Source organism: Lepisma saccharinum, chromosome 9 (genome assembly GCF_977018435.1).
Source record: "Lepisma saccharinum chromosome 9, izLepSacc3.1, whole genome shotgun sequence".
NCBI classification, from domain to species: Eukaryota; Metazoa; Arthropoda; class Insecta; order Zygentoma; family Lepismatidae; genus Lepisma; species Lepisma saccharinum.
In genome coordinates, this window is record NC_139237.1 from 90,452,531 (window position 1) to 90,474,622 (window position 22,092).

The window sequence follows — 22,092 nt, forward strand, 5'->3', positions numbered from 1 at the left end:
TCTTTGCCTCTTTCTCCTTATCTTTTTTCTGTCTCTCAATATTCCCCTTTTTCTTTTTACTTATTCTCCACCTTGTGTCCCGAAACCTTTCTCCCTCCCTCTCTCCCTTTACCCTCTCTGTTTATCAATTTCTGTCTATCTTTCTCTCTAATTACTTCTTTCTGTAATTCTCTCTGTCTCCATATTTTTATCTTCTTTCTTTCTTTTTGCCTACTTCTAACTCTATATTCTCTCTCTCTTGTAACTCTCCATTTATCTATTTCTCTCTCTCCCTTCTCGCTCTAAATACACGATTTTGTAACTCTGTTTATCTATTTCTATCTCTCCTCTCTCTCTCTCTCTCTCTCTCTCTCTCTCTCTCTCTCTAAATACACGTTATTGTAATTCTGTTTATCTATTTCTATCTCTTCTCTCTCTCTAAATGCATGTTTTGTAACTCTCTCTGTTTATCTCTTTATATTTATTTTCTCTGTCTAAGTACATGGTTTAGTAACTCTCTCTGTTTATCTATTTCTATCTCCCTCTTCTCTGTCTAAATACATGTTTTTGTAACTCTCTTTGTTTATTTATTTCTATCTCTCTCTCTTCTCTGTCTAAATACATGTTTTGTAACTCTCTCTGTTTATTTATTTCTCTCTCTCTCTCTCTCTCTATCTTATCTGTCTAAATACATGTTTTGTAACTCTCTCTGTTTTTCTGTTTATATTTCTCTCTTCTCTCTCTAAGTACATGTTTTGTAACTCTCTCTGTTTATTTATTTCTCTCTCCCTGTCTCTTCTCTGTCTAAATACATGTTTTTGTAACTCTCTTTGTTCATTTATTTCTATCTCTCTCCCTTCTCTGTCTAAATACATGTTTTTGTAACTCTCTTTGTTTATCTATTTCTATCTCCCTCTTCTCTGTCTAAATACATTTTTTTGTCTATCTCTCTGTGTATCTATTTATATTTCTCTCTTCTGTGTCTAAATACATATTTTTGTAACTCTCTCTGTTTATTTATTTCTCTCTCCAAGCACATCTTTCTGTAACTCTTTTCTTGTCTCCATGCCTCTCTCTCTCTCTCTCTCTCTCTCTCTCTCTATCTCTCTCTCTCTCTCTCTCTCACACACACACACACACACACACACTCTGTGTGTGTGTGTGTGTGTCTCCATAGCGCGCTACAACGCCAGGAGTTCCGGGTTTGAATCCCGGACTGAGCATGGATGCTCTTTGTGAGTGTCCTTTCATCCATAAGCCAAATCAGTAAACAGTTAATCCATAACTCTCTCTCTCTCTCTTTCCGTATGTGTGTGTTCTTTCTTTTCTCTCTCTCTCTCTCTCCCTTGTTTCTGTCACTTTCGGTTATTTACTTCGCTTTTCTACCTCTCGGGTTAATCGATACGACGAGCATGAAAGATGAATTGATGAAATGGATGATAGAAGAAACACGAAGATGTCTTCAAACGGTAGACTTCTGGATTCGCAGTTCGCAATGCTATTTTCGATTGTGCCTCTCTCTGCACGACAGAAACAGTACATTCATGAGGACTTAAGCGGTAACACATCGTCAGTACTTCTACTGCAAGATTTACATATTTTGAAGAGAATATAAAAGACAAAACAAGAAGTTCGTTCTTGTACAGTCACTTGTTGATTGCTACCTTAAAAAATTGTCCCACCAACTCATGTCCACTGTCTGAAACTATTTTTTGCCGCCACATCCAAAGAAACATTGATACCGATGTCGATAATGTACGTCCCTTGCGTCCACACATGCAGAAACCTTATCACACGGTACAGCGTCTCCGCTAAACCGTGAGAGCAGCATACATCGGCTGCTTACGCCATTCTTGTCACGTGAGGAAATTTGAAGGGCCGTTCTCTTGAAACCCTTGGAAGAAGCGCAACGCTTATCGTGGCTTCCCTACAGAGCCGAAGCTGTTGATTGAGGGATAGAAAAATGATAATTGATGCGAGCTGCATTCTGCAAACACATATAAATTTTTAGCCCATTGTTAATTAGCAGTTTAGCACCGGAGAGAGATACCGGGATGGTTTATGCAAAGTGCTATTTTCGACCGCTTCTTAAGAACGGAGGAGGAGGGATGGTCGTGATCTTGTTACGCTCCTTACGAGAGGACATGGAAGGAGGTTAAGGAGATGCTGAAGAAGGGGGAGGGGGAGAATTGGATGGGGCCTTCTTAAGGGGAGGGATCTGTTTGCCCTACCTTCATATTGGTATTGCAGTGTTAATCACGATGATGTTGACGCTACTGGGAGACCTGCGGCGAATATAAGTCGCTTGCAGTGTTGCAATCTCTTACTGCGGGAATGTCTTGACCAACACAATAAGGTTGGAGCCTGCAAATGTTGCTATTACCTTAATTCACATGGAAGAACTAAACGAATAATATGTATATAACTTTGTAAGCTGCAAACCCTAATATTTATTTTTTATTTTCTATATACGAAAAATGCATGTATGTGTGTTGGTGTGTATATTTGTTTGTTCCGGCATAACTCTCGAACGCTTGGGGTAATTTTAACCAAACTTGGTACACGTATCACTTGCAATCTGGAAAGAATACTTTTGGGGTAAGGCACCCCTAGGGCTGGGATGGGAAGGGGTGACATGTAAAAATAACCGAGAACCACCGATATTAAGTTCCGCTCAAACAGACATCCGTGACTCTATGCAATCCCGCACAACGTCAGTGTTTCTCGGGTTGTCTAACATTCGGGCTGTGTTGCGAATGGAATCGTGACATTCCCAATGCGGTTCAACTCCAAGTTCATCACCTATCGGGATGGGGGGGGGGGAGAGGGGTTGAAAAATAAAATACCACAAATGATCTAGATTAGTGTCGAATCCATAATTTTCGGAATCGCTAAGCTAATTGGTGACATTCACGATCACATTTAAAATTAGTTACATTTTACACTATAGTTAGAATTCATTATTTTCCTGTCTAATACAAGGTTGGGATAAATAAATGCCCGGGCAACGCCTGGTTAATCAGCTAGTATAATAATAATTATACTGCTTCCTCTACTACATGAGCCCTCTGTGGCGGAGTGGTTAGAACACCTCGCTACGACGCTAGGTGACCCGGGTTCGAATCCCTGCCAGGGCATGGGTGCTGTTTGTGAGTGTCCCATCACTAATTTAATCACATCATCACTCATTCTCGCTATTTGCCAAAAGTAGCAGAATAATGAAGTAAAATGAACCAAATCAATCAGTCCATTAAATGATTACCTTGAACGATTTTCTTCCATTGCTTCAGTCTTGAGTTTTTGTTGTAAGTCCATTTTATGCACAGAAAGTCTGATCGGGACTGGACTTAGAGTTTGAAGTGGGATCCGAAGTATCTTGTGCCTTCGCTGGGTATCGAACTGATTACAATGCGGCGACGCTAGGTAGGCCCTTCTTCCGTTGTGTAGTGATTAGTCGCAGACGTATTTACTGCTCTAGCTATTCGGCCCGTATTGTTTAATCTTATCACCTTTCATCCTCATCTTCGCGATTATTCCAGAGTAACAGAGGTGTAAGGGGTGATACTGCAGACTAACGAGGCTCTGACGACTGGTCATTTGGCCAGTATAATTCTGTGTCGTCCTGTGTTGTGTCCTTATTTGTGCTGACCGCCCTTTTTAGCATCAGCTTTTAACCAAGGTAAGGAAATTTTAGTTTTCAGACAAGCTTTTATTTTTGTTATGATAAGGGGCTGGACCCCGTATAGTGTAACGGGTGCAAAATAGCCTCAGTAGAGACGCACCCAAAAGATTTTAATTCAGATTTTAAAAAAAATATTCCAGAGTAACAGAAAAGCAAAGTAAAATATATTTTTTCCCTTTATCTGCCGTGCATCAGTGGCATAAATTGTCAACTTTAGGTTCAGTGTTACTTCTTGTTTGATATTATTTTTCTCTTTATTTAATTATTCAATATCCTTTATTTCAATAATGGATGAGTCTTATTCCGTTCTTTCATGTTATAAATATGTCTATCTAACCTTTTCATTCTGCACATCTCTGTAGGTCTCAAACTGGAAGTTGCATCCGTCCCTTTCTCAGCCAATATAAATCTCGTCTGGACCATTCTTGCCAGTTTCCTTCAGGACCAATTCAACATTTTTGGCCCACGTTCGTCTTGGTCTTTCTGCAGGTCTTTTACCATCAGGTTTACCAACAAGGATCTTGCAAACTCTTTTTTTTCTTTCCTCTTCCATGTGCTACACAGCCTGCTCGTTGAAATTAAACTGTCTTCATTTAATTTAACTGTATATTATATACGATTTCTCTAGGTATTTTATATTGGAATGTGTGTTATGTTCCACTTTTAGTGAAAGGAACTATATTTCTCTTTTATGTTAGACTGAATTTAGTCTCTGAACAGTCAATTTGCTTCTCTTTTAAACGTGGGCTGTAAGCGGTGACCTTCCGCCTCAGCTTTTAATCGAAGTCAGAATGTTTTAATATTTTAGTTGTACGACATGACAGTTATGTTATTTCAGTTATCGTAAGGGGCTGGACCCTGTATAAAGTGACGGGTGCAAAATAGCCTAAGTGCTGATGCTCCCAAAATTTTAAAGGAAAAATGAAATCTCTTTTAAACGTAAGCTTCACCGCTCTCTCTTTCCTGAGTAAGTATTGTGAGGTTTACCAATCCTTCGCATTACATAATTTGGATATGATTTAATTTTTTGTTCTCCTTCAAAAAATTGTTGTACTTATCTACCATTTGCTTTGTTGCTCGTTTGTCCATGTTTAAAGAAGCGTTATGGTTTTTTTAAGTTTAGAAAATGCTTTTTCCAGCTTAATCGAATGAGTTAAAATTATTGTGCGCGTCGGCATAAATGGCCGTTTTGCTCCCTTCAAACTATGAGGCGGAAAATTCACTTGTCTAAGGTCCGTACCTAAGTCAAAAAAGGGTGTGGGAAATGTTAAAAGTGCGAGGTTTGTGAAGAGATGCACACGATGTGCACAATACGTTATAAAGGTAAGGATACACTAAAGTACTTTTTAGAGACAGTGTAAAAGACCTGTGCTTCTCAAGGATTGATTGATCTAGTTTATTTTACTTCGCCTTTCTGCTATTTTTTTGGATAATCATGAAGATGAGAATGAATGGTGATAAGATGATATTGATGAAGAGACAATCACAGACATATACGGACTACACAACACGGAGCCTCACAGAGTATTATTCTGGCTGAGAGTCCAGACGCCAGAGCCTCGTTAGTCTGCTAAATGCAGTCCAGGGTGTACTACGTGGAATGTGGCTTGGCATTTCCGTGTATTCTGAAAGGGTCAGCCCATATATTTCTCGGAAAGATGAAAAGTTTGTCCTGCGCTAGTTGGCTTAACTGAAGTAACGTTGCGAATGTTTTTATATTACCAGTTTTAGAGGTGAATATAATAAAGAATTTCCCATTTCTGTCATTTAAGTAACGTTCTCTCCTCGCCCAAAGTAATTTTGTGAAGATTAATCCTTCATTTCTTCATCGCATGGAGCAAGGTTGAAGATTGATTTTCAATGCACGTCTTGCGAAAAAGGAACCTGGTTTCAGTGAATTAGACACGAATTAGCAACACTGTAAGAGGTAGAGAATATCCTTCCCCTCCCGCTCCCGCCTCACCTCGTGTTGAACTTTCCAGGACCCTCGTCTTACCGGTTTCCTTTATCTCGCCGATCCCGTCTCCTTAGTATGTTCTTTGGACAAGATGAAGTGTAAACAGGGAGTTAATTAATAATTGATGAAACGCGGAGATATTTTGATTGGAGACATTGATTAAGGTCATTTCGTATTAGCTCCAATGTCAATATCCTTGTAGGCAACCAAACGCGGAACTCCCAGAGACAAGGAGGATGGATTCTATAGAGAGGAGGGAAGACAATAGCCTCAAGATGGAATTATGGTGTTTGCTCCTTAAGCCTTTGCTACCTCGGACAATGTTGCTTTTCGGATAGGCTACCTGCCCTTCTTTTGGCGCTGGGAGGGTTTGACTTGGATCGGGGCCTTCGGTTGAGTTGGCTTAAGGTCGTCAAATGACTTGGAAATTGAGTGAGGATTGTTTGTTCGAGAAGCTGTTTTGCCTGATAAGGTATTCCTTTTCCCCCTTCTCTCGTGCCTAATGCAATATTGATTCTTTGAACAATGTTAAGACCTGCTCGAGCGCTGTATCAAAGGCGTTTTCGACGATCGGCTTTGCACAAGTGTTAATTCAGTTTCCTCGATTGAAGCGCCTTGCCTCGCGGACTTTCGTGCTAAGATGTGAGGTGTCTCGCGTTGCCTTCGAACGCATTTAAGCTCCATTGTGCTTCGTGATTGGCACGGTGTTGAGGTTCGGATACTTATTAAAGGTTCTTGGAAGCTAGTAACGCTGTTTCTTGTCCATTCCAGACATCTATTACGTTCAAATGGTCTTGTGAGCTTTGCTTGAAGTCCACTTTATGCACAGATAAGCCAATCGCGACTGGATCTACTGTTTAAGATGCGATACTAAACACTACGTGCCTTCATCGGGTATCGAACGCGGGACCCCCCTTGATTACTAGGCGACGTTACGATTACGCCTTCGGAGAGACTCATATATTGCAACGGCCTTGTTAGTGATCGTTGAAATCCTAACAGTAAGAAGAATTTCTGTTGAACTTGTGGTTGACGACCAACCTCTGCGTGGAACACTTGGGGGAATAGAACGAAAGAGAATAATGTAGAATGTCCATTGTTGTGAACATGGATATAGGTGTTACGAAGTGTAAGTTTAATGGTAATTATTTCTGTTGTGTTTCAAAATTTTGGAGTTGAAGATATTGTTTATCGTGTGGTACAAGTGAGTTGATTTTTATGAATGTTGGTAGGTTAAAATATGATCAATGTTTAAAGCTTGTTATTTGCAAACTGGGGTGCTGTAATTAGCCATATGTGCATATTTATGAACCCAACCAAACTGATAACCAAACACACGCATAATTGTCATGTAAAATGAGATGGTGTTTCTTTTGGTTGCCAAAAATATGATTGGATTGATTTGTTGTTTTAAGTCCACTTTATGCACAGTAAGGCTAATCGGGAATTGACCTACAGTTTAAAGTGGGATCCGAACCACTATGTGCCTCCTCCGGGAATCGTACCCGGGACCCCTTGATTACAAGGCAACGACGCTACCACTGCGCCATCGGGGAGGCCTCTGAGAAGTATGATTGCGAAGAGGAATAAACTTATTGCTACTTTACACAGACCGGTTGGTGCGTGTCAATTTGCGTATGCATATGTACTAGAGACACTAGTGTAGACACATAATAGTTCGCATGGACGACGCTAGATAGCGTACGGAATTGAGAGCTTCTAATAACGTTCGAACAGGCAAGACGAGCTGTACACGCCAGAAGCCCAGTAGTATACGTATATCCGTAATTTTTCTGTGGTAATGGGCCCTCAAATATGGATCGTGAAGTGAAAGACTCGGTGAAATTGAAACTGAAGTGAACATAGTCATTAGCTCCATGTTAAAATGAAGTGTAGTTTATCTTACCAGTACATGATATATGAGAATGAAGTAGATGATTGTGGGCTCAAACTACCAGGGTGGACACTGTGTCTACGATTACTGTCGCATTAAAATGATATCCAATATAAAGCCCCAATCCCACCACTGATTCACTCACATAAATGTTCTCCATGACTGAAGCCCGGAAGCGAAAAATGCCCGATTACGACCCCCATGAAATCGTCCCAAAAGGCCGAGGATATTAAAAAATCGCTCAATTAGTCTTTCCTTAAGGGTGAAAATGCCGTTTTTTTCACGTCCTTAGCAACCGTTTCCACGGGCATTTCTTTTGCACACATTGTTTGCTTCAATTGTTAATTGTCGAATACATTATATTTCTCACAGATCACACACAGATGAATGAACTCCTGGTTTTGAAAAGGTGCCTCAAACAAGGGTAACATCTACATAAGAAGAGGATTCAGTCCAGATACAATTACGTATACATTGTTATACTCTACATCTACATCGTGCTTGTTTTAACTAAATATTTGGGGAGTATAATAACAAGGAATTCTTTGTCTTGTCCATGGAAACGGATGTTGCTAGGGAACTTAATGAAAGTTTATTTTCACCCCGAAAACTACTGCAAGGGAATTATGCTAGACTTTTCGAATTTCAAAACATGAGCGTCAGAATTTATAACAGAAGCAAGGTATAGAAATTTGATGGGAATGGAGGAAAACAATCAATTATTTTTCAATTACGTTTAAAAATGTGAAAGTGAGAAAAGACGTAAAATATTTGCTTTTCCAGTTTAGTGTCGTTATTGGATTACTTTACATAAAACATTCAACTAACTATCTTGAAACGGTTTTTACTTACCCAGTATATTATTTAGAAAATAGACAATAATATTTTGAATATTAATACCATATTAGAGCCCGTACACACATAACGTTACGTTCAAAACTTTCCAAATAAGCGAACCACGTCGGCGAGCGCACGAAATAACATAAAACATTTTTTTTTTTAAAATTGCGTTTAAAAATGTGAAAATGACAAAAGACATAAATACTGCTTTTCCAATATAATGTAGCTATTCAATTCGTTGATATGAAAAATCTAACTATTTTGAAACTGACAATATTTACACAGTTTATTATTATGAAAATGGACAATAATATTACAGACAAATGATGATATGTTGAATATTTGTAGAATATTACACATATACTCACAAAGTTACTTTCTAAGCTTTTCGAATAAACGAACTTATACACATGTTCCCCTTCTTCCAATACAACATGCAGACATTTTGAAAGTCATTAAGATCATTGAGGAACCCCATCTATAACGCGATTGCGTCCACAACGTGGCCGAAGGTAACGCATGCGAGCGTACAAGACGTGGTCAAAGGCCACATCGAAAGAACGCGAGTTCCATTGTATACGCTTGAGCGTGGAGCGAGTACGAACGAGCGAAGGTAACCCCATGCAGTACTCTAGTATATTCACACACACCCACAAGTTTGACGTTGGCTGAGAGATTTTACATGGCGACTCCTGTGAGTAATTTCTTCGTTGCTCTAAATCACGCTAATGCGAAATCGTTCAACGATATATTGTGGCTTCCGATTCTCACGGACAAGTAGAATCGTATTAAGTATGTAATTTCGTAACAGTCTATAAAATCATTGAAAATATTAAGTACAAATAACTCCAAATCCTAGACATTTAGCCATCACTTTTCCAGACAGGAAATATCTAGAAACATCTGAGGAATAACTAAATATGCTGACCAAGGCAGTAATTTATTTTATTAAAAACATAAACTAAACGTAACGTTTCAACCTTCTAGCAAGGTCTTCTTCAGACTCTGTATCAAGTACAAATGTAACAAGAATCAAAAACAGGGCATTATATATACACAAACATTACTCCCTCCAGACTATTAGAAAGTTGTTCTATATGGAAGTAAATATGTTTAGCCTTTTATGTGAAAGTACAGTTGACAAGGGAAAGCCACCTGCTAGAAAGTTCCAGAACAACTTTCTAATAGTCTGGAGGGAGTAATGTTTGTGTATATATAATGCCCTGTTTTTGTATCTTGTTACATTTGTACTTGGTGCAGAGTCTGAAGAAGACCTTGCTAGAAGGTTGAAACGTTACGTTTAGTTTATGTTTTTAATAAAATAAATTACTGCCTTGGTCAGCATATTTAGTTTTTCATATCATGGAAACAAGGCTTAATGGTGTTATAATCTGAGGAATGCTTTGTCAGACATTGCCGAGCTTCATTGATCGCCATCGTTATAAGCAGGTGTAAGCAATTGCAAACAAGGAAGAGACTACAGGTAACTGATTTGGCATTGTCCGTGAATTCGATCGGAATGGATGTCTGGGAGCAGAGAGGTCATTGGTCAGTTTTAGAACGAACATTGAGAGGAGAGTTACGAGCATTAGAGGGGGAAAGGGAGAAGTACGATTGGAGGAAGATGGTGTTGAAGCGAGTCGCGAGACAGACTCTTTGTACAGTCACGACCATAACCACATTAAGCAGAACTTCAGCTGCTATGCAGAGACACATACCGTTTTCCTTCAGCCACGCTGATCCAGTCTTTAGGGGTTTAAAACTCAAGTGCTGTGTTATGCCATTTATACGTTACTACCTCTCGCACCTTACCATCAAGCTTGCCATGAATAGCGAGTTGCTCCATAATCAAGGATGAATGATAAGTGAGCTACATCAACCCAGTTCGATCCCACATACGGAAGGGTATGTTACGATTTATACAGTGACTTGTTTCGAATAAAATGTTGTCTTTCTAGCATTTTTAGTTTTTGAGAAAGGCTTTTAAATTTTGTTTTAAGTCTAATGTACACAGATGGGTAAATTCTGAATGGAACTACGATTTATACACATGTGATGTCAGAACCACTGCACTAACGCGGGAATCTTGATGGATGCTTTCTTGAGGTAACCTGATCAGCATTTCTAAAAGTTCAGTTATTGTTTGATACTCCTATCTTAACCTTTGGAAGAACAGTTTCCTCGGCGACACCACAATATGGAGACCAGCTTAAGATAAACAGAAAGTTTCCTCACAGCATCCGAGACTGAAGGGAAGATCATCTGCAGAATGATTCTTGAGGTTACCTCCCGCGTACTTCATCACCACTCCCCCTGCTGCCAGGCCCTTGAACCACCGTTACACGTGAAATGAGTGAGATGTCTTACTTTGTCTCCCAGCCGCCTTCATCTGAATGCCGCTACAAAGTAAGATAAAGCACCTACCAAGGCATTTCCTAATCTGACCCTTCGAGACCTTCCTAGGAGGGGGAAGAGGGGGCAGTTACTTCTCTCGGTTGTTCGTAGTAATTAAGATATGTATTTGTTTTAATTACCCTTGATTTACAAGCGGTCATATATCTAAAGACGAGACCCCTTGGAAACCCCTCTGGAAGAAACAGTCATCGCCTCTCTCTCTGGGTGTGTGAAAGGGGTGGGCGGGATGTCTAAGAGGTGAAGGGACCGAGAAATATCCCTCAAAAATTACTGTTCATTATCTGCGGGGAATTATCTATGGGAGTGCTTTATCTCATTATAACCAAACTTTTAAAAATTTCCCTTTGGGTTTTTACACAGCTGCGGAACCCATTAATATAGAAAAATGAAGTCACTTGGATGTCACGGATCCGAACCCCAGAAGAGACCGTTGGAATGGTTAGACGGGGGTGGGAGGGGGTGAGAATGGGGGAGGGTAGGAGGAGATTCAGCAACTAATGACTCAGTGCTGCCTTTTTTTTTTAAGAGCGGGAAAGGGAGAAGAAGAAGAAACGCGAGGAAGAAATGGAAGGAGGAGAAATACTCCCGGATGAACTATGGTCCGAGGTCACTTTTATGAGTCATGCGGGTCATTTGCCGTTCGTTTGGCAAGTTTTCTGGTAAACACGGTAATAGAGGAAGAGGGGTCGTATTTCACATTGACGTCTACTGCACTAATCTGTCCGCTGTGAACGGAATTAGGAGAGGATTTCTCCAGGAGCTGTCTGTGTGGAGGCAGACATCGAGGGCGGCTCCGTTTGATTTTTCTTTGCAGACCTGCCTTGACGCAATCCCCAATTATCAGCTTGGAAATGATGTCGACATAACCCTCATGCTACAGGCACCGGTCACAAGATACAGAGGGACGTGGTTTCCGATGGGACACTCGCCTAGTTGGACGACTCCAAATTCGAAAGGGGGAGGAGGTAGAAATCTGCGCGAAAATACTCTGAATATTCCAGATCGGAGATTCAGTTCTGTTGTATCCGTTCAGATTTTTATTATCACTTTGAAACGGTTTTTTAGGCAAAAACATATTTTTTTTCTTGCTTCAGAAGTCAGCCATTTTGGGTTAGGAGTTCCGATCATACGTCTGCAATGTTATCTGGGAAGTCTTATTTCACATAAAAATGCAGAATTTTATCTTTAGCATATAATAAAACATATTTCTGGGAAAGAACATAAAATGTACATAGACATTCCAGACAGAGTTTTCAAATTCGTTGCCAGTTTTTCTGTATTACTTTTGTCATTTTTAATTTTTCCTTTTTTACACTTGTCATTTTTCAGTTTCCTTTTTTTTGCCAGTTTTTCGTTTCCCATTTTTTTTTTTTTTTTTTTTTTTTGCTATTTTTACTTTGTAATTTTTACAATTGTAATTTTTCCTTTGCCATTTTTACAGGACATCCACAGATTTAACTAATCTTAATTTTCTGGAAAGTAGTGATATTCCATATTCTCTCTGGTGTCGGGAGGTATTCTGATCTCATAACGTAACTGCCAAATATCAATCATCTCGTGTAGTTCTCGCTCCATCTCTCACCAAAGACCCGACCACGAGATTCACGCACATCTTTTCTCCATCCGAAAGGGTTGTGATGTGGAGACAAACCAACTATGAAACCTGCGTGGGTTTTACTACAAGTGACGTTCCACGATCTGACATGAGCTTCGAATGCCCGGGAATACGGCGGAGAACCTTTTCCTATCCGATTTTCAAAAAAAGAGAAGAGTTTCTCTGTATGTGATCCGTGCATGATTCATGCCCCTGCGTGCCACGTATTGATATTCCTGCGATCCCCCGAAGGGTGGGTTTCCTAAGTTTCCCCGTATCCTGCAGTATTACTAGTGACAACCTGACAGCAATGTAATGCACCTTCTGGATTCTGAACCTACCAAGGGATCGGATTTCGAACAGTTCGGAAAACGATGTGACGGTAATCTGAAACCAGTCTCCTCCCCTTTTTTTCTCTCTTTCTCTATGTTTCTGCATCGAAATCGCCTTCCACCCCACACACTATCATAGACCTACTCGTCCTTGTAGCAATTGCAGCATTCCACGCCCTCCAGTCTCATCTCCATGCCAATGGACAAGTTACCTGTACAGTAAATATTACAACACTGCTTCTCCATTTCCGGTGGCGATACACATGTCCAAAGTGTAATCAAGTCTCGATTAGTTTCTATGTAATATGACAATAGCTATTCAAAGACAATTAAAATCAGTAACATGCATTTTCTTAATTTCTTGTGTTTATCACTTATACAAATTACTTATAAGCTTATTATAATTTTTCTAATTATTACTGGGGTGTAAGAGATGATCCTTTCCGAAGACACCCATACCAATCCCCCTTCCAAGTAGTATACCCTGCACTGCACTGTTGCAGACTAACGAGGCTCTGGTGTCTGCACTCCCAGCCAGTACAGTCCTCTGTGTTGTGTCCTGTTCGTGTGTGTTTGTGATTGTCCTTTCATTAATGTCGTGACACCATCAGTCATTCTCATCTTTGCGATTAGGCAAAAGTGACAGATATGCGAATCAAATCAATCAATCGAATTCTATTACTGTCATTTTAGTTAATGATATTTTACTTATTCAGTATTATACACTGTTATACAAAAGAAAATCAGAAATAAAAACCATACTTTTCTGGATGAGTTTTTAATGCTGATCATGAATTTACGTATAGATTTGTACTGGTACTCACCATTTTTTTCATAACAACCCTCTTTATTACAGTGAAATCTGTCGTTAGCCTGACAAATGCAGAAGTCCTTCTCGTATCTAGCAGCGGTAATCAGGAATTCACTCCCGACGAGGGTGAACGTCAGTACCAGCAAAGCGCAGTTCTTCCGTCTTCCACGTTTATATGCACGTTCATATGCCTAGAAATTCTAACTCACAGTTAATATTTTTCCCCCTTACACACACTCACACCCACATATGTTTTAAAATATTCACCTCCATCCTCCGACAGTAATTCCATACACACTCGTATCCAAAGCCACACACCTTATACTTCCATTCCTTTTAAATATATATAACACTCAAAGTTTCTTTATGTTACAAATCGCTCTACATACTCATCTAAATCATCTCATTTTCCTTTGATGTAGGGGGGTAAGGGGTGGCCTTCTTCTAAGGTGCCCAGAAGTCAACCACAGTTCCACCCTGGACTGCATTTTGCAGACGAACGAGGCTATGGCGACTGGCACTATGGCCAGTATAATTCTGTGTTTTGTCCTTATGTGTGCTGAGTGCCTCTTAACAGCCTCAGCTTTTAACCAGTCAGAAAATTTTATTATTTTAATATTTTTGTTACGACACGACATTACAGTTATGTTATTTTAGTTATGGTAAGGGTACCCCATATAATGTGTCGGGTACAAAATAGCCTAAGTGCTGACGCACCCAAAATTTTAAATTCAAATCAAATCAAATCCTTCGATATAGGTTTTGTATATATATTTTTTACTATATAGGGCATCAAGCCATTATTTGTATTTATATTTTTCTAAATGAAAATTGCTTGATTGTAACCCTATTGAGATAATAATAATAATAATAATTACAACAATATTGGATTTCAGCAACGTAAGTAAATATTATTTTAAAAATTTGATGTTAGTTCATGTCTGTTGTACACTGCATGGGGATCATCAAGATACAACATCAAGCTGATCATGTTGAACCAGCATATGTCGATATATTGTGCATTGCGGAACTGACGGCCTGGTCTAACGTTGAATTTTGAATTTTGGGTGCGTCAGCACTAAGGCTATTTTGCACCCGTCACGTTATACGGGGTCCAGCCCCTTACTAGAGTAACATAACTGTTATGTCGTTTGCTAAGATGTTAAAACATTCTGGCTTCGATTAAAAGCACAGGCTGTAAAAGCGCACTCAGCACACATAAGGACAAAAAACAGGACAACACACAGAATTATACTGGCCGTGAGTTATGCGCGTTAAACTGGCGTGTTTAATGCATACGAACCTTGAAGTAAGCGCGCAGTGGAAATTTCCGCCTTAAGGGTCTACTTATTACCTAAGGGGCAGCTATGCTATTCGAATGTACAGATACAACACTGTTCCAAATTATGCGAGTTTATTGACATAATGTGCAAGCACAATTAGACTACATAAAGAAAGATTGTTCGATGATAAACTCGCTGAAATAAACATTGCCTTATCACTTGGGCCAGTTTGATGGGTATTAGTTTAACTAATTAATAATAATGAACTAAATCTGTCTTTTGACTGTCAAGTCACTTCTTCAGGTAGTATAGACGAGAAAGATGAACAAAATATAATTGAGTGAGTGAGTGTAAGATCAAACTTAAAACATTACGGAAAGTACTTATCCTTCTCCTCCATATCGTGGTTCCTCGGACACCTTCACAAAGTGTCTACCTTGAGGAAAACAACTTCCTCTCTCTGGGTCAGAATCCAAAATGCTCTGCCTGAAGGGCTGCGAGGTTGCACCGAGGCTTCCCTATTGCGTCATTGCGTAACCGATTCTATTGACCTCTGGTGGCAAAATTAATAATGATTCCATCAATCTGGCACAAATGAAACAAATGTAACAAAATGACGGCTCTGCGCGCACTGCGGTCCATAGTGTCAAGACGCCAGAGCCTCGTTAGTCTGCAAAGGCAATGCAGGGTGTACTACGTGTAAGTGAGGTTGACAATTGAGTGTCCTACATGGAAGGCTCACCCCTTACACCACCTGGTCTAACGTGGAGGAGGAATGTAGAACGAACTAGGAAACGTGACGTCCGCCTAGATCTCCAGATACGAGCATTGATAACTCCGGGAAGGCACCCAGCACATCATTCTTAAGAAATATCTCACCGAGATTAAGTCTTAAATGTCACTCCAGAGCGTTTATAGGCTATCGCTATCAAACACCTCAGCCGCATCGTCCGCCCCTTCGGCGAGCAAGGACGGGAGACGGGGAGGGGGGGAAGGGGTTCGCCAAGTCCAGGGGCCGGTCAGGAAGGAAACTGGCCGCTGGGTAAAGGATTCGTGGGGCGGGGGCACGGTGCCGTAATTGGATTGTAAAACCCGTCGGATCCCCGACCGGGGTAAATACATTACTTGAGATAAACCGTGGTCCGGAGTCAAAGTTCGCCCGACATCTTGGCCGACGATAAACATGGCGGGTGATAACCACACAAACCTGTGGCCACGAATTTCTCCCCCCCACGCCGTCTACAAACCAAGTGGACCAATTTCTCTCTCCTTCCCTCTCGGATCTTTCTCTCGCCCCCCTGATTCTCTTCCCATTCTGCAAACCCTTTACTGACCAAGGGTGACGTAATGACTTCTCGTGGTCAGTGTTGTCATCCCTGCATGTTTTGTGCTATGGATTGGGGAGATTTGATGATTGTCCTAAGAATATTTCCGACAGAATGTAGGTAAGATGTCATCGACGGCAATAGATAAATATTAAAAGCAATTTGTCAAATTGTGCTACATGTATTACGAACAAAATGTATGACCCCTGGTATACCTATGTTCTTTAAAACACACTAGTTTGATTCGGACATCTTGACGAATCTTTTTCAAATAACATCAACTTTTTTGGCAATGGTATTAAAGATTGATATCGTAGCAACATCGAAGAAATTCAGAATTTATAAATTTTCAAACGTACTTACTCTAATTCTACATTTGAGGTGACTTATTTCAGGGTGTTGATTTTATTTCATGTACCCTTTACTCGTCAGGGTATGCTATATGAAGTGTTTGATTGATTGATTGATTGATTTAGTTTATTTTACTTCGCGTTTTGTGCCTCTTGGCTAATTTGCGAAGATGGGGATGAGTGATGAAATTGATGAATGGACATTCACAAACAACCAAACCCGAGCGGGATTCGAACCCGGGACCCTTGGCGTCGCAGCGCCATGTGCTAACCACTCGGCCACAAGGTCCGGCTGTGAAGTGTTTGTAAAAGATACTGTATGTAATTATGTGAGCTGTGTGTGTGTGCCAATATTGTTCGAAAATTTACTCTCTGATTCGTTTATTTCAAAGAAACAAAATTTTCTGGATATTGTGTGGGCCTCCAGGGCCTCGACTTGGAAGTGGATGGGAAGGCAAGTTGCTTTGAAAAGAGTTACAAGATTAATTTGATTTGATTTGTTAACTAGCGTCGCTTTTCTTCAACTTTTGGCTAATCGCGACGATGAGGATGAGAGATGATATAATAATGAAATTGATGAAGGAACATTCGTAAAGAACATTCATACCCAGACCAGGATTCGAACCTAGAACCCCTGTCGTAGTAGCGCACTATGATAACAACTCCGCCACGGAAGTCAGCCAGTCACACGATGAATACTGAGATGTTTCAAATGGCGTATGATTATAAATAATATAACTAAACAACTGGTATAAATTGACCCTGGTCATCCACATACATAGGCCGACCTGTCTGGCGGATTAGTTAACACAGCGCGCTACTACGACAGGAGTCCTGGGTTCGAATCCTGGCCTGGGCTTACGTGTTCTTTGTGACTGTCTTTTTATCAATTTCATCACTCATCCTCATCTTTGCGATTAGCCAAAAGTGGCAGAAGTGCGAAGTAAAATATACCAAATCAATCAATCAATCAATCTACATACATAAATCCTGGCCTGTTATGGCTGTATCTTCATTGCTGTTCTCATTTGCTCACCCAGTAGTCTGTCTTGCACTGATATCGAAACAGTAACATTAAAACAGGTCTCTGCAGGGTAAAATGGTTTCCAATTTCAAAATAGCAAAGTCAGCGTTCACTATAAGTTTATCGAAAGCGTTGTTCACAGTTTGCTTTTCTAACAAATTAATTTCTCTATCTTGCAGGAGGTCCGAAAAGTAGTTGCTCCTCTACTCAAGAGCTTTCAGACCGAGATCGACAACTTGTCCAAGAGAAGCAAGGCAGCTGAGGCCACTCTGCTCCATATCTACAAGAAGATCATCGACATCACAGGTCAGTTCATAGTAGTGAAAATAGAGTAGCGGCAGATGATTTTGATCTTGGATCTGTAACTGGCACTTCTGTGCTTGTTTTTCCTTCCTGTGCCTTTCTCTTATTTTTTATTTCTTTCCTGTACCACGTGACTCGTTTCTCTACATTAAATGAGTATCGACCCTCTTCTTCCATAATGTTGATCCTTCCATAACAACTGACTGTCTTTCGGATTGACGTTTATTAAGGTAGGATACAAGAAATAGGCTCTGTCCGTAAGGTCTCAAAGGCAGGGTTAAAGTATGGTCCGATCGGAAGTTACGTCAGCTAGTGCAATTCGAAGTTACCCATTAAACCAGCAATCCAGCCCGCGTCATTGAACATTTATGCAATTGGTCTGAACACGTCAGTAACTGTAGTTAGTCTTCAAATGTAGCCAATAAAATAGTTTCATTTGGATGTCCTTGGAGGTTATTTACGTCACAAAACATATCATGATGGTTTCCCTTCAATTTCTTATCCTTTAGAAACATTCAAAAGATTGTGCTAGATAACAACGTCAAAGCATTAGCTTATTATACTTCTCAAGTTAACAAGCCTTGTACATTGGCAATTCATAACAATTGTTTCGTCTTGGATAGTGTTGTACAGTGTCTCTCAAAAGTTTTAGGACAACGACATTTTAAACTAGGCAACCCAATTTACACAAGCCGTTGCGTGCAGAGTTAGGCTCAATTTCAGGGTTGCCACATGCACAATAGATATTTATAAAACACGCGAAAGAAATATAAACAAGTATTATTGTATAAAATTATTAAAAATATCACTATTATATCGCAAATGACAAAATTCTTTCTGAAAAAAAAAAAGGGTTTTCTAGTATTTCATCGCTGATGAGTCTACAGTAAGGAAAAGAGGTGAGAGGAAACGAAAGGTCACAAAGGAGAGGAGAAAGAGAAAGCGAAAGGAGAAGAGGAAAAGTAGAGGAGAGAAGAAAGATAGGATAGACGAGGAGAGGAGATGTAGTGAGGAGAATGGAAAAAGATTCGAGGAGAGATGAGGAAAAAAGAACAAAGAAGAGAAAAGAGGAGGAAAACGAGAGGAGAGGAGAGGAGAGGAGAGGAGAGGAGGAGACGAGAAGAGGGAAGTGGAGAGTAGAGTAAAGGAGAGAAAAAGAGAAGAACGAAAAAAGAAAGAATAGTGCAGTGGAGTCGGAAATCTAAGACAGGAAAGGAGATAAGAGGAGTGGAGAAGAGTGGGATGGAGATAAGATGCGAGAAAAGTAGGGAAGGCGATATGAGATAAAAGCAGAACGGAAAGAGGGGAGAGAAGAAGGAGAAGGAACTGGAGAGAAGAGGTAGTTACAGAAAATACCGTCTGAGCGTCAAGAATGGATGCATTGGTCAAATTATAGACATGAAACATTCAATAACATTTTGAAATGTATTGGAGAATATATTAGATCGGTGCGAAATGCCTTTTGGCTGAGTTCGCAGCAAATTAAAATCTTCCATGTAAGATCTTTGATTTTACCTGCGATTACACCACTAAAAAAATGAACGTAATTTTTAATATTTATAAGAATTATTCAATTTTTCTCCACTTCTCGGTGTGGAGATTTTGTAATTCAATATTTCCCCTCCCCCCATCGTTAATTCCAAACTGAATCATTCCGTTTCACACGACGTGGACAATGGGATATGTCTAAAACTTACGAAAATTTTCTGCGAGCGGAAGGGTTTGAACCTACGACCATCAGATTGACAATCCTGAACGGTAACCACTACCCTACAACCTCTAGTTTCTTAAACCAGGTAGAAGAACCACTACACTACGCCTTTACCTTCGAATGAAACAATATTTTTTTTTAAGTATTCTGTCCCTCCAATATTGTAAATGTCGTTTGGTATACGTGTAGTTGAACTTTTACTTTAATTTTGATTTGCTTTCTTGTAGTATAACCGATATCTTCGAGATATAATTTTCGAAGTAATTAAAAACGAGAATATTGGTAGTTGTGAAAATGCGAGTTATTTCTTCTAACTTATTATTGTGATTAGACATTACTAATGGAAAATATCTAGAGGCTTGAATATTACAGGACGATGTTCTTTTCCTGTGATACTCTAACAGACAAGATGATTGTTTACTGATGCAAGTCTTGTGTCCAGAACAGTCTTATGAAATGTATTTGCTGTTGCGTAAGATAACACGAAATAATTACACCGTTTGCGAACTACCAAATCTGTGCAACGTTATACGTAAACAGGCGGAAAATTTTATTCATAAAATCACTTCACATTTGACAGTGTTAGTCAAGAGAGACTCGTGGGACACTGTGTTAAGGTGCTGGACTAAATCCTTCTAATTTTTCTTCCTCGAAGAACAACAATTTCTAAGGAAGAGCAACAGTGATGATCTTTCTTATTTCTTTTAAATGCTTACACTTTCCTTTAATTGGGTTAAAAATAAATAAGAATATTGCTTGCATTTCTGTCATTGACGTAGACCAGAGAGAGAGACAGACAGACAGACAGATATTACAAAATAGTTCAAATAGTGCAAACGCCATTAAAAAGTCATGATAATTCTATGTTGCGTACTTATTATTCATACAATAAAGAACATGTCTAATTGTGAGTTAACAAAAAAAGAAAAACAATAATAAAGAGACATTTTCGCATCACGATTGCAGTTCGAAAAAGTCGGGACAGGGATTGAAAGTAACGCACTGTCCTGACTAAATCGGTGAATCGGACGTCTGGTAGCCTTGCATGAATGATTATAAAACTAAAACCACCCAATATTGCAGCTTGAAGACTTTTGCGCAAGAAACAGATTCATTTATACAAGAGAAAAATTGAAATTTTTACACATTTCAAAAATCGACGATGTTATTTTCGTATTTATTTATTTATAGGTTCACAGTTAAATATTTTAGGGTTCGAGGGGGAAGCATGGCCCACATGGCCCCTCCCCTGGGTACTGACTTTACGTAGACATTGGAAGAGAAATTTTGGAGAACCTTTCTGTTAAATTTAGTATTTACATTCACCTTATGCTCAGATAGGTTAAACCGTTTATTGACAATCGTGAACTTTTCGTTTAATAGATAATATTTGGTTTTAAACGAGGGGAGAACATTGGTCGAATTTCCTTTCTTGCTCTTTTGAGAGAATATATACTTCTACAATAGCAATCGCGTTCGGAAACCGTGAAAAAAAATGACTTGGTTTTCAAAGGCAGACAAGCTTGGTAGTCTAGCTTGCTCGCGATCAAAGTGACTCACTCACGCTATTCAAGGCCGCTTCTTATCGCAAAACACTGTACTTCGATGCACAGTGTCTGCACCCAGCACGTTACAAGTGACCAGAGTCGAATTTTAAAGAGAATCTGAAGAATGGTAGATTTCATCAGAGGCGGCTAGGTAGGCACCAGCTCAACATGCAATAGTTTAAGTGATAATTCCTGACAAACAAAAAACCGTATTGAATAATTATTGGGATAGTAATACGTGTATCCGCTCTTTTTTTAACAATGTAAGCTCGAAGACAATCTGTATTATATTTATTTATATTGGCAACTTGGTCAACCGGAGGTTATTTTATCGCCTTCGATAATCGAATTGTCTGATCGATTATTTTTTGTTTACCCAGGAACATGCCCCATAGGAGATTTCCGAGACCGGGTTACACTACTCACTCGTAGCTCCCCAATTTCTGCACGATGGTGGGTTGCCACCGGTCCCATACACAGCCCGAGAACCTAGAGAGTGAGCATAGGCGGACTCGAATCCATGCCGTCCTGCAGTCGGAGGTCACGGAGGAGGACTTTTCTTATTTTACCTTTGGCTAATCGCGACGATGAGGATGAATAATGAATAGAAAAATAAAGAAGGCCACACACAAAGTAGAGGACGTTCTTCAACCTCTTAGGTGACGAGTTCAAGCCTTAAATATGAGGATTTCAACCTTAGACGACCTCAATTTCAAAATTATAAACAAAATGCCTACTTAAACTAAACTTCTCATCAAGGCCAAAATAGTTTGTAACTGTGAAACTACCCCTGAATACAAATTGACATTTTTTTCCATGTGAGTAAGAATTAAATGTGTGGCATACAGAGATAGATGTTACCTTTTGAGAAACAATTAACTGTACCCTGTCCCAGCATCTCTGGAGCAAAGCCGCGCTTAGCGGAAGAGAAGTGGAGAGAGGGGAGAGGGGATCGAGTGGACAGAGCGAATCAGTGCACGCTGCTGGGAAGGCTGGTAACTGCAGTGGCTTTCCTACCTCCACGCAATCCCATTCCTCTCACGTG

The 22,092-nt window shown here is 39.8% G+C and overlaps 1 protein-coding gene across 1 annotated transcript in view; it reads left to right on the forward strand.

Annotated features, from left to right (window-relative positions):
- LOC145992540 (protein CASP-like) overlaps window positions 1-17,821 on the forward strand; it is a 342,046-nt gene extending 324,225 nt beyond the window's left edge. The window contains exon 3 of the mRNA XM_083128893.1: window positions 17,666-17,821. Within this exon, the coding sequence (XP_082985019.1) occupies window positions 17,666-17,821 (156 nt within the window). The remainder of the gene's footprint in view (window positions 1-17,665) is intronic.
- Window positions 17,822-22,092: the final 4,271 nt, after the last annotated feature.